Source organism: Primulina eburnea, chromosome 11 (genome assembly GCF_022965805.1).
Source record: "Primulina eburnea isolate SZY01 chromosome 11, ASM2296580v1, whole genome shotgun sequence".
Classification (NCBI taxonomy): domain Eukaryota; kingdom Viridiplantae; phylum Streptophyta; class Magnoliopsida; order Lamiales; family Gesneriaceae; genus Primulina; species Primulina eburnea.
Genome location: NC_133111.1, coordinates 33,813,732 through 33,830,554, shown reverse-complemented (window position 1 = coordinate 33,830,554; position 16,823 = coordinate 33,813,732). Strand labels below are relative to the sequence as shown.

The following is a 16,823-nucleotide window of genomic DNA, read 5'->3' as shown; positions in this document are numbered from 1 at the left end:
CTTTGTCCTATTGAGGTACAAGAGGGGCAGAGATGAAAGTTGGAGAATGCGCCGGGCAAGACTCTAAAGAGGCTCGGGAACGCTTACCACCTTAGAGAATATTTATCTTGACTTGAATTTTGCTGTATTTCGTTTCTGAATTTGTCTTATATTATCAGTTGAAATTTAATAAAGTCAAGTTCTTATATTAAGTTTGTGTGTTGTAATATTACGAGATGATGAGAAGAATCTTATTTTCCTGCTAAGGCATCGCCTAGCAGATGAGCAGAGTGGAGGAGGAGAATTAAATTTTATTTTTCCTACTAAGGCATCGCCTAATAGAGGAGCAGAGTGGAGTAGAGACCAAATTAAATTTTCCTGCTAAAGTGTCGCCTAGCAGAGGAGTTAGGGGGTGAGGGTGGAGAATCTTTATTTTCCTGCTAAGGTATCGCCTAGCAGAGGAGCAGAGCTGGGGATGAGAAAAATTTTATTTTCCTGCTAAGGCATCGCCTAGCAGAGGAGCAGAGCTGGGGATGAGAAAAATTTTATTTTCCTGTTAAGGTATCACCTAGCAGAGGAGTTAGAGGTGGAGATGTAGAAATTTTATTTTCCTGCTAAGGTATCACCTAGCAGAGGAGTTAGAGGTGGAGATGTTGAATTTTTATTTTCCTACTAATGTATCACCTAGTAGAGGAGTTAGAGGTAGAGATGTTGAATATTTATTTTCCTGCTCAGGCGTCGCCTGGCAGAGGAGTTAGAGGATAACGAGGTTGAATCTTTATTTTCCAGCTAAGGTGTCACCTAGCAGAGGAGTTAGAGGGTGAAGTTGTTGAATCTTTATTTTCCTGCTAAGGTATCACCTAGCAGAGGAGTTAGGGGATGGAGACGTTGAATCTTTATTTTCCTGTTAGAACATCGCCTAGTAGAAGAAAAGGAGAGTTGGATATTTTATTAGCCCTGGTGGTTTAATAACATCAAAGATAAACTCGTGAGAAGCAGTAAATTCAAATGCAAAATACTCGAAAGATAGGACCACAGGAACGAACAAGTGTTGAGCCCGGGGCGAGCGTAGCACGGCAGGGTGCTCGGCGAACTGGCGAGGGCGAGGCGCGCTGCTGGGCGAGGGCGCTGGCGAGGGCGAGACACTGCTGGGCGAGGGCGCTGGCAGGGGCGAGGCGCGCTGCTGGGCGAGGGCGCTCGGCTCGGCAAGGGCGGGCGTGAGGAGGAGCAGGACGAGCGTGGTAAGGGAGCTCGGCTTGAAACTCGGCAGGTGGCGAAGGCGCTCGGTAGGCGCTGGGCGAGTTGGGGGCGCTGGGCTCGGCAGGCTGTGGGCGAGGCCAGCACTCGGCTCGGCAGGGCGAGCGTGAGGAGGGGCAGGGAGAGCGTGGGAAGGGAGCTCGGCAGGTGGCGAAGGCACTCGGAAGGCGCTGGGCGAGCTACAGGCGCTGGGCTCGGCAGGCTGTGGGTGAGGCTAGCGCTCGGCTCGGTAGGGCAAGCGTGAGGATCGGCAAGGCGAGCGTGGGTGAGCGTGAGCGCTCGGCAAGGCTAGCGAGGGCGACGCTCGGCAGGTGGCAAGGCGAGGGCGCTTGGCTGGGCGCTCGGCAGGTGGCAAGGCGAGGTCGCTTGGCTGGGCGCTCGGCAGGGCGAGCGTGGGCGCGTGCTAGGGCAAGCGTGGGCGCGCGGTGAGCTGGCGCGATGGGCGAGCGTGGCTGAGGCACCCGGGCGAGCGTGTCAGTGTGGCAGGGGCGAGCGCTGGGAACTGCTCGGCTGGGCGATGGGCGAGAGCTCGACGTTGCGAGGGGCGAGCAGCAAGAGGCGAGTGCGCCGGGCGAGCTTGTGTGAGGCTTGGGCGATGCGAAGGGTGTGGCGAGGGCGGCGGTGGGCGCAGGTTGGCTAGGGTGTGAACAAAGGAGAATTGTGTCGTAGATCGTAGATGAATTCCGTAGGGGTGAAGTGAGAGAAAAATTTGTCGTTAACGAACGATGTTTGCCACTGCAAAAATTACGGGGATCGACCTGTGGCGCAAGGGCAAGCGAGTGGCAGGCTTGCTGGGCAGGTAGGCGCTCGGCGAGCTGGAGTGGCGGGCGAGCTGCGGGGCGCGCTGGTGAGCAGGCGCTAGGGCGAAGGCATGGCCGAGGGCTTGAGGGCAAGCCTGTGGCATGCGGGCGAGCCGGCATGATGCGGGCGAGCTGGCACCCGGGCGAGCAGGCGAGCGGGGTGCACGAGGGGGCGAGTGCTTCGGCAGGGCGCCGGGCGAGCTCACAAGGGGGCGGGGCGCGCTGGACGAGCTCGGTGAGGGCGTGGCACGCGGGAGTTGTGCGGCCGCGCGGGGCGAGGGCGCCGGGCGAGCGCGCGAGGGGGCGAGGCGCGCAAGGGCGGACGCACGCTGTTGGGGCTGGCGTGCAGGCGGCGAGGGCTGTGCTTGAGCGAGGTGATGGTGAGGTGATGATGAAGCGGTGCTAGGATTGCTATTTGATTTGTTTCCAACTTTTTGGAGACTGACGGAGGGCTGGAAGAAAATGCACAACTCACATGTTGTAAACCGAGAACAACACAATTAATCGAACTTTGAACCTACGATTCAGTTCGACTCGGGAGGGGGAGACTGGTGATACCCAGGGATGAACCCATCAAGATCCGGCCCAAATTCTCGGCCCATCTCTAAGGCCCACAGGTGAATGGCCCATGACAAGCCCAGGTATTCTCCTATAAATACCAGGTTGGAGCGTATGATTATTCTTTCACTATATTGTTTTCAGCAGCACCCTTAGCTGCTCCTCCCATATATCCTCAGTTACTGACCTGAGAGTCGGAGGGGCTACGCCAGGACACCCTCCTGGCCCCCTCCTAACGGTCTTATTTGTGATTTCAGGCCCAGGGTAATCTTAAAGCCCTTGTCTGAATTAGTGACGCTTGCGTGGATCGGACCCTAAATTTCCTGTGAGTATCATTGTCCTACCCATAAACACAAAGAATCATATTGTTTAAAAAAATTAACATTTGCATATGATTATTTATTAGTTGTCTACTACAAGATTCAAAGTCAATTTATTACTCGGTAAAATTACGAGTTTTTAAATAATCACAGTATCAATATATTCATAATTAAGTAACACTTGTATTTTTTTAAATATATTTAATACATCACAATAAAATCTAAAACACATTCAAACTGTAACTTCTGCTTTGATCAGATTTATAAGAATTTTTTTGTCAGACTTGTGGAATTGAGGTGAAGTTTATCGGACGGGAAATTGGCCTTCAGTCCCCAGCCGCCGATTTTTTTTGTGTTCAGTCCCTGGTTACTTTTTTAGTACCACATTTCCACATGAAGTATACCATATTTCCACATGAAGTGTACCACATTTTGTATGACATAGTACCACAATTTTGTGGGTAGGGAGTGAACCCAAATAAATGTTTTGATTGGGGAATTTTCACCAACTTCCCCTTTATCGGACAATTCAATTTCCATATAAAATCTATTAAACATGGTCATATTTTTCGATCTTTATTTTTCCTATTTTCTCAAAGCAAGGATCTTAAATAATTTCCTTCAGTTTAACAACCAATCGTTATATAATTTTTTATAGTAGTATATTATACAAAGTTAATAAATTTTAAATACACATTAACACTAATCTGACTCGGTGAAGTTTTTTCTGCTATTATTACGTGATGAGAGAAATATTGTTTATTGAAAGGAAAAACTCTGTTGTAAATGATATTTAGTAGTATTTTTAGGTCTTCACCTTTCTACCATCTAACTACTATTAGATCAATTAACCCAACTAACTAAACTAACTAACTAACTGCTAAACTGACTAGATGTTAGTATATCTAATATCCCCTCAAGATGTACTGTAAATTTTTTTGATAGACATCTTGGAGAGTAAGTATGTTAGAGTGGGAGAGGGCAATGGCTTGGTGAACATATCTGCAAGTTGTGATGCCGAACCAATGAGAAGCAATTTGATGGAACTGTCAAGAATCTTTCCCGAACGAAAATAAAATCAATCTCTATGTGCTTGGTTCTTTCATGAAACACTGAATTATGAGCAATATGTATGGCTGATTGACTGTCACATAACAATAAGATGGATATATGTGAAAGTCTCGAAGTAAATGGATGAGCCAAATAATTTCACTAGTAATACTAACCAATGCTCTGTATTCTGCTTCTGTGGGCAACCTGGAAATAGTGGCTTGCTTCTTTTCTTTCCATGAGATCAAGGCATCACTCAGAAAAATGCAAAAGCCTGTGACAGATTTTCTGATATTATCCATGATGCCCAATCAACATCAGAAAAGGCACGCAGGTGTTGATTTGAGGTAGCGCATAAGATGATGTACAGCCTGCAGATGAGGGGTGCATGGTTTAGACAAGAATTGACTTAGTTTGTGAACCGCAAACATGATGTTTGGGCGAGACAAAGTGAGGTAAAGAAGGCGTCCAATGAGGCGTCTGTATTGGGAGATGTCTTCCAGTGGCTTGCCGTAAGTATTGTTGAGATGAAGTCGTGGTTCCATTGGTGTTGAAGATGGTTTACTGGCTAAAAAACCAGTATCCTCCAACAGCTTAAGAGTGTAATGACGTTGTGAAAGACAAATGCCAAGGTGCGACCTTGATATTTCATATATTTTAATGTATCACTGGTCATCGGTCAATAAGTCAGTCATTCATGCAACAGTTCCAAGTAATTAATTTTAGAATTATATGGATAATTGCTAATATGATTATGTTCTTCAAATTTAATTGACCAAATCCAGCATCTAGTCAAAACTTATCAGTAACTAACTAGGCACAATAGTGTTCCATACTATTTAAAGATAATATTTTCGTTTTGTGAAAATAGTTAATTCTAAAATCGAACAACAAACTAGAGCTGCAATTGATAGATCCAATTTCGTTGATTTGTATATATTAATTATGATATGATATCACAACACATCTAATATATTTCTACTCATGTACCAATCGATTCATGACAATTACATATTACTAAATTCATGGATAATAATAGAAAAATCATAAATCAACAAATACTTAAAAAAACAAGAACATTTTATTAAATCACAAAACCTCACGGTGATAAAACTGAAATAGTAAAAATATCTCATGAATCAAAAATAAAAATTTAGCTCATATTTGTGGAGAGAAGATGAAAAATTTGTTGCACTCTTTTTCTTGTTCTCCACGTTGAAGTTTTAGAAAGATACAGAGAGAATTCTAAAAATAAATCCAAAACTAGAATAAAACTTAATAATATTAGGAAGAGATTAATTTTATCAATAAATATACTATAGTGTTTTTGAAATACAACTCAATCAAAATTTTCTTTATCTCAATAATATATTTATCTAGCCAAAAGCTTTAGATGAATTAAATATCACAATTAGAACTTCTAAAATATGGTATTATCGTCATAATTTCGAATTCCACTCCTTACAATTATCCTCGGCTTTAGTTTTCACAGGTCGCTGAAAAACAATTACAGGGCGTGCCCATGCCAGTTGGAAAATTCACTTCTAAATTTTTCCAGTTTCAAGTCTTTCAAACGGTTCATCTTGTTAATTTCAAATGTGATTAAAAATAACTTTTTCAGCCAAAATTTATCTCCAACAGCATAAAACTTATTTCCACAACAAAATAACAAAAAAATGTATCAATCAAACATATCGAAAATGAAAATAATGAAAAATTTGATAACAAAAATACAAACTATTATGATCTTTCATAATGCTATATCAACCTTCTCATCTTTCTTTAAACTTTGCTATTTAATTGATTTTTTACCGACGTAACCTTTTGAGTTATTGCAAATGGAATTTTTTTTAATGTATTTCTTTTGTATTGTTTATTTCCCTTTTCATCTTCTAATGGAAATAATCGATGGGCTTGAGGTTCGAGGTACGTAAATAAAGAGTGAGTTTCATGTGAGACCGTCTCACGGATCATAATCTGTGAGACGGGTCAACCCTACCCATATTCACACTAAAAAGTAATACTCTTAGCATAAAAAGTGATACTTTTTCATGGGTGACCCAAATAAGAGATCCGTCTCACAAATAATACTCGTAAGACCGTCTCACACAAGTTTTTGCCGTAAATAAATATCTTCTGTTACCATTAAATCTTATAACATGGAAATTATCGATGGGCTTGAGGGACTTGCTTGTATGCACCACAGTTGATTGATTATATTCTCATAATAATTTTATCTTCTCCTACCAATAATTAAAAATTCAACTAACTAAACAATGGATTATTTCATAAAAAGTAGGTCGATTATGAGATGATTTCACGAACTTTTATCTGTGAGACGGTTCAATCCTACCAATATTCACAATTAAAAATAATACTCTTAGCATAAAAAGTAATATTTTTGCATGGATGACTCAAATAAGATATTCGTCTCATAAATACGACCCATGGGATCATCTCACACAAGTTTTTGTCTTAAATAATATAACTCTGGATAATTATTTAAAACTAATTTTTTTTTAAAAAAAATATATATATATATATGTATTATGTATATGTATATATATCCTCGGACATTTTGTTAATTTATTTTATATTATTTGTTTAAGAAAGTATATCCAAACACCTTTTCTTAGCCATTGGAGCAAAGTAACCACGCAACTATGAACCTCACTCTTTCTCCATTGGCTTCCGCACATCGCTCCATCTCGTTTACCCTTTTCAATCTTTCTAAAAACCCACAAAAATACTCCCACAACTTCCTCCCTTTCATTAACACTCGTTATCCATTCACAATCCAAGCAGCGGGAACAGACTTAGTGGGTGATTTTGGAGCGAGAGACCCGTTTCCGCAAGAAATAGAGAGCAATTTCGGGGAAAAAGTGCTGGGGTATCCCAGCACGGAGCACAAGATTTTGATCCCCAATGCTTCGGCTCTGTCTTTGGCTCAGCAAGACCGCGTTCCGCTTTCTCAAATTCTGCAGCCCTTGTCCGAATATGAGGCCAAGCAGCTGTTGTTTAAGGTTCTTTACCCTTTCGCCGATTTAAAAATCTAGTTTTAATGCAATTATTTTTGCTAAATTTTGATTTCTTTTAGATGATTAAATTGTGCATGAAGTTCGATTCTTGTTCTTCCGCTTATCGAAGATCGAATTTTGATAGTTGTTTATTCAAATGGGCTCATCAGTTTGCCTAGATAATGAATTTCTTGATTCTGTGGCTATTTAAGTTTGCAATCATTCTGAAATCTGAATATGTTTTTAGTTTTCTAGTTCTTATTTGTATGATGCATTTTCCAGACTATCATTTTATTTTGAAGTATATTTTCCGGCTCAATTTTCTTGAATATTGAATTGGTTATGTTCCCAATTCCCATTCAATTCTCTTAAAAATTCTGTCATGTAGGTTGTTGGTTGGAGACTTGTACATGAAGAAGGTTCGTTAAGGTTACAATGTTGGTGGAAAGTAAGAGATACAAACTGTGCAGAAGTACTCATCAGCCGGATTAACCGTGCTGTAGAGTCGACGGGGCACGTTCCTACTCTTCGTATAGAGGAGCCTAATCAAGTTAGAGCGGAACTGTGGACTTCGTCTATTGGTACGAGCTTGAAACGATAAAAAAACAAAATCAATCGTCTGGTTAAATTTACAACTTTGTTACATGTAAAGTTGGACCTGTTTTTGATGGTCGAAGTTCCTATAATTTGCAGGAGGTCTGAGCATGAATGATTTCATTGTTGCTGCTAAAATAGATGAGATAAAGACATCCGATCTTATACCCCGGAAGAGAGTCTGGGCTTAACTCCGATTCCTGTCCCTCTTGGTGGCCATTAATTCGGCTCTTAAGACGATGAGTTCTATACAATGTTTCTTCTTTTCAACGAAATGTTTTTTGAAGTAGCAATATGTTGTAATGTAATCAAAATCCAGACAGAAGGGTTTGGATTTACTGTAATTCTCTTTTAGTGAATTATATATACGTCCCTGTGATTGGATTTGTTAATTTGTTTTGCCTTGTTTTTATTTTTGTGTTTCTTTTTGAGTTATTTTTTCTGGGAGTTATTTTTTTGGGGATATACATAGAGCAAGTTAAAAGTTTAATAATTTGACTGTCTAAATTTTGGCAGAAAACCAAGAATTTGATTTAAATTTTAAAGAATGATAATATGATCATCTTGTAGAAATCGAATCCTTCCTATTCTATAGGGAGATTAACTTTTACACTTGTAGTTTTAATGGACTGGCAAAAAGGGCACAACTTAGTAACAGCGTCACAGCCTGAGCAGAGGCAAATGTGGCGACAAGGCCATATCATCACCGTTGCTATCTCCTTCTCACAGACAATGCAGTCGAGCCTAACCAGACCTGCCCGTTCTGTATCCACAAACGATGACTCGGCATCTTCCTGCACATTTTCTCCTTGCCGAGGTGCTGACATGGCATTCTCCAAGCCCTCTTTCAGAGAGAGAGCCTTTTGCTCCAGGTACATCACTCTTCTTTGCAGCCTTTGTGACTCGGTCTTGTAATGTTCAGCTTTCCTCTCCAACTCCGCATTTTCCCTCAACTTTGTACGTATATTGGATTCCATCTCTTTGAGTTTCTTGGCTGCTCTTTCCTCAACTGCATAATGGATTGAGTGTTGGTTCTTCTCCATTATAGCCTCAATTTGTCGCTTCAGAGTTTCACCCTACGGCGCCAAAACTAGTTACGAACTCGAAAAATCTGATGATGAGAGATGATCAAGAAAAATCATACCATACATGGGACTTAATTATTAGATCTAGTTCCTTGCTATGGTGTTTAGAATCTGCCGGACTAGAGGTACCACCGTCCTCTACTGCAAAGGCTAACATAGACGTGAAGGATTTGAATGGCGCGGCAGCATTTAGAACCTGTTGAGAATGCGAGTTGCTGCCATGAGTGAAAGGTGGAGCATTTGGGAAGGGAACCCAATTAGCAAACTTTCGGCCTTGAAGATTGACTAGTTCCGTAGATTCTAATGCAACTCCTTTCATCTTCCTCTTACGCGGATCCTTATGCGAATCCTCATCCTTCGCCTCTACACGACAAAGTTCACCAACATCGTATTGAAAATCGAAATCAATATAAACCGAGCAAGAGGAAATAATTAAAAGGGCCGAGTACTTGCATCGGGTCGTGGAGAATTTACGAGATATTTTACATAAATTTTGGCTGCGTGTTTTTGATTGTGTGTGTGTGTGTAAGATAGGAAAGAGAGGAAACCTCCATTGCTGTTGACCATTTCAGATTTCTATTATCTAGCAGTCCAGAAAATGCACAGCAGGCCAGGCACTTTCCCGTTTCTACAAACACAGAAGCAAAATCAAAGTCCATGATTAAATAATCAAAAATCAAACAATCATTCCATCGAAGACGTAACAAGAAATCCCAGTGTTCGTGCTTTGTGTGTGAGAGAGAGGAGGAAACAGTAAACCTGTCAAAGAACAGAAGATGCGGCGGGGCGGGCCAATGGCCATGGAAGGCCTTATAAAGGGAGTGAAACGACGGCAGCAGCCGCGCCGTTGCCCACTCCAAGAGACGCATGCTTTCATGAAAATCGCTCTGCGAAAAATGGCGTCACTCAAATTTGGATGCATGCATTTTCAAACCACCGATTCAGAAAATAATAATTCGATCATATGCAAAATTGGTGCAATAAAATTTTGAAATTACGATCAAAGGTTTGAGGGGCAAAAAAATCAAATTTCGGAATTTGACTTTGTTTACAAAGTCGAGAGGTCTCTCCCTTCATCTCTCGAACTCTTCTATATTCAATTTAACTAAAAAAGGTTATTCTATAATTTATTCTATATATATAAAAAAACTTGCTCCGTAAAAACAAATTTTTTAATTTCATAAACTTATATTGCATAAATCAGATAGTATTTAAAAGATTTTGTTCATTACACAACCACGAAGGTAATTATTACACATGCTCATATTATTCTTATTATTTTTTTTAATCGATTTTTTTGTAACACGGTCTCACGAATCTACATATATCAGATAAATTGATTCGATTCATATATAAAATTAAAAAAAATATTTTTGACATAAAAAATAATATTTTTCATTAGATGAATCGAGTTAGAAATATATCTCACGAAATTAACATGTAAAATCATCTCATATAAGTTTTAGTGTTTTTTTTACTTACTCAGATCATTATTTTATTTCACAAGATTCAATAATATGTGAATAGTGAGTATATTTGAGGACATAGATTCCACGAGCATCTCCTGAAATATCCGGTGCCACCAACGACTGATAACTCACTGGAATAATTCAGGACTTGGTTTCTTCCTGAAATCGAGAGTGTGCCTGCTCCCTCCATATTTACCACTTGTGAACACAAGATACCAGCTGTAAGACAAAGCTGGTATCTCCAAGTCAGAAAAAGCACCGAAGCCTTGGTCTCGTCGATTCGAACTTGGGCGTTGTGGTTAGTATATTGTCCGCAAGATAGACCTGGTCGAAAAATGTTGGTGAAGTGGAACTAATGTTGGACTCTACCACTAACCACACCGTTTGGTTGGCGGCTCCTCGAATATCTTGGATATAAATTTCGATGAACTTAAACTTCAGGACCATCGATTTCTTTAGACCTGCGAACCACTTTTCTACGGGTTCGGGTGTTAGAGTAGGTGTCTGACAAGCCAACTTGGTATCTAATAAGCCAACTTCTGGTTAAGGATTTTATTGACTCTAATGTAAAACAATCTTTATTTTAATAATATTTTACGATTTTAATTGATTATGGTATTATACTTTATTTGTACACTCATGCAAACTACATAGATAAAGTCTTTGAATATACAATAGGTACCATGAGGTCTGTGTCACAACATAAGACTATGAAACTCATTAGGAAGTGTACATTATATTCTAAACAGGTTCCTAGTCGAATCAGTTGCCTAAAACAAGGATAAACGTCGCTCGAGCTCGAGACTAGCATCTACGATGTAAACGCAGTGTTTCATTGGCAAGGGCATGAAGATGTTCATTCACACATATGGGTGATCATATGATGATGCACTGAACAATCCTCCCTCGGACTGTCCAAGTGGTTCTCATTTATCGATTGGAATAGTATGTAGTTATGGTTGTACACCATTAGTTTTTAGACCCGGGACAATGTAGGGGCTATACGTACTAGGATTCATTTTGATCTGTCACCAAATCCATCGAGGGTCATCAGGTGGCGAGGTTGGGTGTACTTTCGAAATACGTTGGAGCAAATGCTTTGCAGTCAGGGATTCACCGTTTGCCTACGGGTGAAGATATCTTATGTGATCTGATGAGTTAATAGTGCAAGGAGTCTCTGGCCAGAGCAAAAAATGTGCTTTAAGGAAAGGTGTTTTCTTAGTTGCACATATCATGCCACTTTTAGTACTCAAAGATAAATCGTATCGTTATTGAATTCACATGCAACTCTCGATATACCAATGGTTGCACATTCGATCAGGATATATATGTTAAAGGGACCGTACTGTACGCTAAACATGACTAAAGGCTCTTACAGGCAGTATCAGTGAAACCTTGGGGATCGTGGGGCGATGGTACTAGATACTCTTAACATGATCCGATGGGTGCAATCAGAAATGAGTTCTGAAATTCTTGATCAAGGAGTTGATGAAAAGAATATGGCTAACTAGGGTAAGCTCGAATAAGAATAAATGTTATTTTGAATCATATGGAGATGTGATCAGATTCTGTGTTCCCGTTGAGATAGTCAAATTTCAAGGAGTTGGAATTTGACGACTGCAGTTTGATGGAGATCAAACATGAAGCTTATAAAGTAGTTTATGAGCTGATTCTATAGAATGGAAAAATAGAAGTTGACATGATTGCTAAATAATGAAGGGAGTGCAATTGTCTGTTTTGTGAAGGAGTTCACTAAAATTGACAGCTGTCAAATATGGTAACCACCATATATGGTAAGTTCTAAATTTGGTAAGTGAAAATTTTGATCTTCAAAATTTTCGATTTTCATTATATGAACAAGATTTGTATCATTGATACATCAGTGCTCTCGGATCGTTGATCGGGATTATAATAAGTTCGGAATAATTTTTTTCGTGAATTTAGAATTTACTTATTAAATGATTGTACTAGTAATAGTGACTACTAACATGCACAAATTTTCATAAATATTCTAGAGGAGTCTAGAATTAAATTAACCAATGAGTTAGTTTATAAATTAAATAATGGTTATTTAATTTAATATAAATATACATGTATGTATTTTATGTGGTGATATAAAATATTTGTATATGATATTATTATATCATGTATTATTAGAGATTAATAAATACATTATATATTGATTATATGAGAGTTTAAATATATTGAAATTATTAAAGTTTTGTGGGAGAGGAACTCTTAATTAGTTTAGGAGACTCACTCTATGAATACACCACTAGGACTCATAATTACTAACCTAATTTTTCCACGCAAAACAATAGGAAGTTCTCTCCAATCCATCAAGTGAAAGTCATGGCCACATAAAGTTTTTGAATAAAAAAATTCGGCCAAGAGCTTTCTTCCACGCCGCGCCACATCGATTCCTAATTTTGGAAATTTGGAAGCTGCAGTCTTAACGCATAAATCGCTTCTGATTTCTAATGCAATCCAAAAGAAGAACAAAGCTTCTGATCGTGAACCCAATTAGGCGATCAAAGAAATAAGCCATTCGTAGGGATTTACAAGAATAACTATCTCCGCATAAAATCGGAATAATTTGGAGTCCAATTGTTAATAACGTAAAGGTATTGATGTGATCTCGCTGAAATGGATGAGCCGCGTAAGAAGCTCCAACGGATCAAATCAATAATATATAATGTTTAGAAATTTTGAGTGAAATTAATGGCTGCGATAGCATCTGAAAACAATGAAAAGAACTCGTGAATGGGCGCCAGAGCGGTGTCCGGCATAGCCACTCCGATGCTAAAGTCAGCAGGTTTTCAGATGAACAAGCAATATTTGAGTGAAAATATGTGAGTGCTTGAAAGTTCGAAGGTTTCAGAATCATTAAATGAGAAGTATACCTGCTCTTTATAGCAAAAAATGGAGTAGGTACCTCGATTCTCATGCCACCTACTAAGTATGGCAAGTCGGCTGCCCATACCATAGCTTCTGATGGCTTTTAGGACACTCCAAGCCCAATTTATTCTGAAAAATTAGACTGCCTGTTGACAAGTGCATTTTGTGCACTTAAATTATCCTTATAATTAAGATAAATTGTTAGTTTTCTTGGGCAGAATTATGCGTTTTTTTGTTATATTTGGTGTGATTGCAGGAATTTAGGTGCGGCTATGACATGGGCGTGAAAACGAACAAAAATGACGCCTAGGAGAAGAAGTGTGAGCAAACCAAACTCCGAATACAGTGAGGCTCGCGCATATGCGCGAGTAAGAGTCGCGCATATGCGCGAGAGATGCACCGAAGCAAGGGAAAATACAGTGAGACCTGTGCATATGCGCTACTCATGGCACGCATATGCGTGAAAGACGTGAGACGAGGCCAGAGAGCAGCGCGCATATGCGCGCAAGAAGAAGGCAACGCACAGAAGGACCCGCGCATATGCTCGAGTCTTTGTCACGCATATGCGCGCGGCGCGATCTCTTAGATTTAAATAGGTTTCGGCGTGGGTTTTGAGGGGAGTTCCGAAAATTCTACAAGCAGCCGACATATCAGAGAGAAAAGGAGCGAAAAAGTCAGAAGATACGGACGACGGAACGCGAAGAACAGAGACTGAAGACGCTAAATCCGGACACGGAGACGCACTTTTATCTCTCTTCAACACGTTTCTAATTTGGTTCTTTGCTTTTACGTTTTAATGATTGCAAATAGGTTTTGTTGTGATCTATACTTGAGCATGAACTAATTTTATTTTCTAGAGATTGACGTAGTCGTGGTCGAAACTATGTTATTGACGTTTTGAATTTTCATATATTTAATTCATCGTGTTTATTTGTTATTTCTTGTCTTTAATGCTGTTGGATTACTGGCCATAATTCGACTGATCTAATAATTGAGATCTAACACTCGAGGGAGGTGATCGAAATTAGGACAGGAGAAATCGCATCGTCAGGTGTTTATAACGTGCAAAAGACGTATCACTTTGGCGAATCCATAAGAGAACTTTGGTTGCATTTATTACGTGTTACATGATTTTGAATAGACATATTAAAATCGGTAATAGGTTATACAATTCTATTTATCACTTGAAAAAGGGAATAGAAAATATTGTGAGTTCATGGTTAATAAATATGGTGCAAATTAATGATATGTTAGACGAATTTAATTTAGCATAGGGGAGACTCGACGAAATCATATCTCTAGATTTCTTTACTCATTGAATTTCTAATGCGTGCTAGAATTACATGAATTGTTATTTTCTTTGAATTGATTATAAACCAACCATTTGATTTCTCTAAATAAAGTTGAGCTATGTCAAGTATGGTAATTAATATACAATTTTAAATAATTACTCTTCGTGGGATCGATATCTGTAGTCAAACCAGTACTAAAACTTGACACCGTACACTTGCGGTTGTGAAAATACGCAACAAGTTTTTGGCGCCGTTGCCGGGGAGTAAGCTGTTTAATTGCATATTGTTATCGTTAATAAGTAGTCTTGACTTTAATTTAGATTTTATTTTATTTATTTATTTTGTTACGTTAGAATCTTTTCTGTTTTGCAGTATATGCTAAGATCGCACAGCCCTGATTTGCTTATCTTTGATCCGGAGATCGAAAGAACTGTCAGGAGACTAAGAAAAGCGAGAAGGGAAGAAATCTAAACAATGGCTGAAAACAGAGAGGACGCGAGATATAACCCGCGAGACGCCATACCTATCAGAGACCCGTTCAGACCAGTGATCAACACGCATTATTCTGGAATTTCTCGAGGGACCATAAACGCAAATAAATTTTGAGTTGAAGCCTGCACTGATAAATATGGTTCAATAGAACCAATTTGCAGGAACTGCCACTGCTGATCCTCATGTTCATTTAAGGACCTTCCTGGAGATCACGGACACGGTAAAAATTAATAATGTTTCTGTTGATATTATTAGACTGCGTTTGTTTCCATTTTCTCTCAGGGACCAAGCAAGAGGATGGATCCAATCATTGCCGCTGGGGAGCATCACAACGTGGCAAGAGTTGGCAACGAAATTTCTGTCTAAATATTTTCCCTCTGCAAAGTCTGCACAATTGAAGATTGAGATCAGTAATTTCAGGCAAAATGACTTTGAGCAGCTTTATGAGGCGTGGGAAAGGTACAAAGATTTGTTGTGGAGGTGCCTGAATCATGGTTTTGAAAACTGGGTACAGATTGAGCTTTTCTATAATGGGTTGAATGGTCAGACACAGACAACAGTGGATGCAGCGACAGGTGGCACGATCTTTGCCAAATCTCCTGCTCAAGCCTACGACTTGCTTGAGCAGATGACTATTAATATCTACCAATGGCGGTCTGAGAGGTCAGGAGTACAGAGGATTGCTGGAGTTTATGTTGTGGATCCTATCACATCACTCACTGCACAAGTATCAGCATTGACTACACAGATAGCAACCATGAATAAAGCGAGTACATCAAATACTGAGGGACCATCGCTTGTCGTTGAAGAACCACATTTTCTTGAAGAAGATCATTATATCAACAACAGAAATGTTGGAGGGCTTGGCGGATATCGAGGTAACCCTCCCCTTAATACTTATCATCCTGGGTTGAGAAACCATGAAAATTTTTCTTATGCAAACAATAAGAATGTGTTGAATCCTCCACTGGGGTTCAATATATCAAATGGGGAAGTGGAGGATTCAATATATCAAATGGGGAAGGGAAGCCATCATTTGAAGATTTAGTTGGAACATTTGTTGTTGAATCTGGTAAAAGGATGTCTAGAACTGAGTCTAGACTGGACAACCTTGAGACATACATGGCGAGTATTGGTTCGACCTTGAAAATTCTTTAGTCGCAAGTGGGGCAGATAACGAAGCAACTCACGTCTCAACCGTCAGGTGCAGTTCAAAAGACTGCAGACCCAAACCTAAGAGAAGTGAATGCCATTTTTATACATCATGAAGAGATTGGTGTGGTAGGCAGAGAAGAGAAGGAGGTTGAACTCAACCTGTTCGGGATGAAAAGCTAAGTCCAACCGAAAGAGCCCGAGGTAAGAAATCTGAGAGGTATGATTTAAATCAATGCATTGATATCTCTTTACTTCCCTACCCCCAGAGATTTTACAATTACAAGCTGAATTTCAAAAGAAAAAAGGTCTTGAAGATCTCAAGAACCTACACACTAATGATTAGTTTGTAGATCAGGTGGAAGGTGAATTTACCGAAGGAACACGAAGAAATCCTCCTCAGAAGTTGCTAGATCCAGGTGAATTTATTGTACCATGTGAAATAGGGGGTCATGTAGTGGAAAAGGCTATATGTGACTCAGGCGCGAGCATAAATATAATGCCAAGTTCTATCTACGAGAAACTTGGACTAACCAGGATAAAACCCACAGAATTAAGCTTGCAGCTGGCAGATAAATCGGTGAAGGTACCATTGGGCATGGTGGAAGATGTTGAACTGAAGATTGACAAATTGAAAGTTCTAGCAGAATTCTTGGTACTCGATATGGAGAATAGTCAGGACGTTCACGTCATTCTTGGACGACCATTATTAGCTGTTGTTGGAGCAATCATTGACGTGAAACGAGGAAAGATGACCATGGAAGTTGAAGGTCAATCGGTGGCAATAAGGGCATCCAAGACATCATACGACCCACCATGAACAGGATTAGTAACAGTCGGGCTGATGACAATAAACCAAG

The 16,823-nt window shown here is 39.9% G+C and overlaps 2 protein-coding genes across 3 annotated transcripts; one reads left to right on the top strand and one right to left on the bottom strand.

The window, feature by feature from the left end:
- The first annotated feature begins 6,566 nt into the window (after positions 1-6,566).
- LOC140804557 (probable pterin-4-alpha-carbinolamine dehydratase, chloroplastic) lies at positions 6,567-7,967 on the top strand. Its single transcript, XM_073160606.1, has 3 exons — positions 6,567-6,987; positions 7,370-7,562; positions 7,675-7,967. Exons 1-3 carry the CDS (start codon positions 6,628-6,630, stop codon positions 7,764-7,766), a joined length of 645 nt encoding a protein of 214 aa, XP_073016707.1. The 5' UTR covers positions 6,567-6,627; the 3' UTR covers positions 7,767-7,967.
- A 109-nt stretch (positions 7,968-8,076) lies between these two features.
- On the bottom strand, positions 8,077-9,734 carry LOC140805179 (E3 ubiquitin-protein ligase BOI-like). Of its 2 annotated transcripts, XM_073161409.1 has the most exons (4): positions 9,420-9,734; positions 9,209-9,288; positions 8,725-9,023; positions 8,077-8,651 (listed from the first exon to the last, which is right to left on the bottom strand). In XM_073161409.1, the coding sequence occupies exons 2-4, from the start codon at positions 9,225-9,227 to the stop codon at positions 8,160-8,162; spliced, it is 810 nt and encodes a 269-aa protein (XP_073017510.1). In that variant the 5' UTR covers positions 9,228-9,288; positions 9,420-9,734; the 3' UTR covers positions 8,077-8,159. The 2 variants fall into 2 exon arrangements, with proteins under 2 accessions (XP_073017510.1, XP_073017509.1); XM_073161408.1 differs by lacking the exon at positions 9,420-9,734 and having other exon boundaries at positions 9,209-9,336.
- Positions 9,735-16,823: the final 7,089 nt, after the last annotated feature.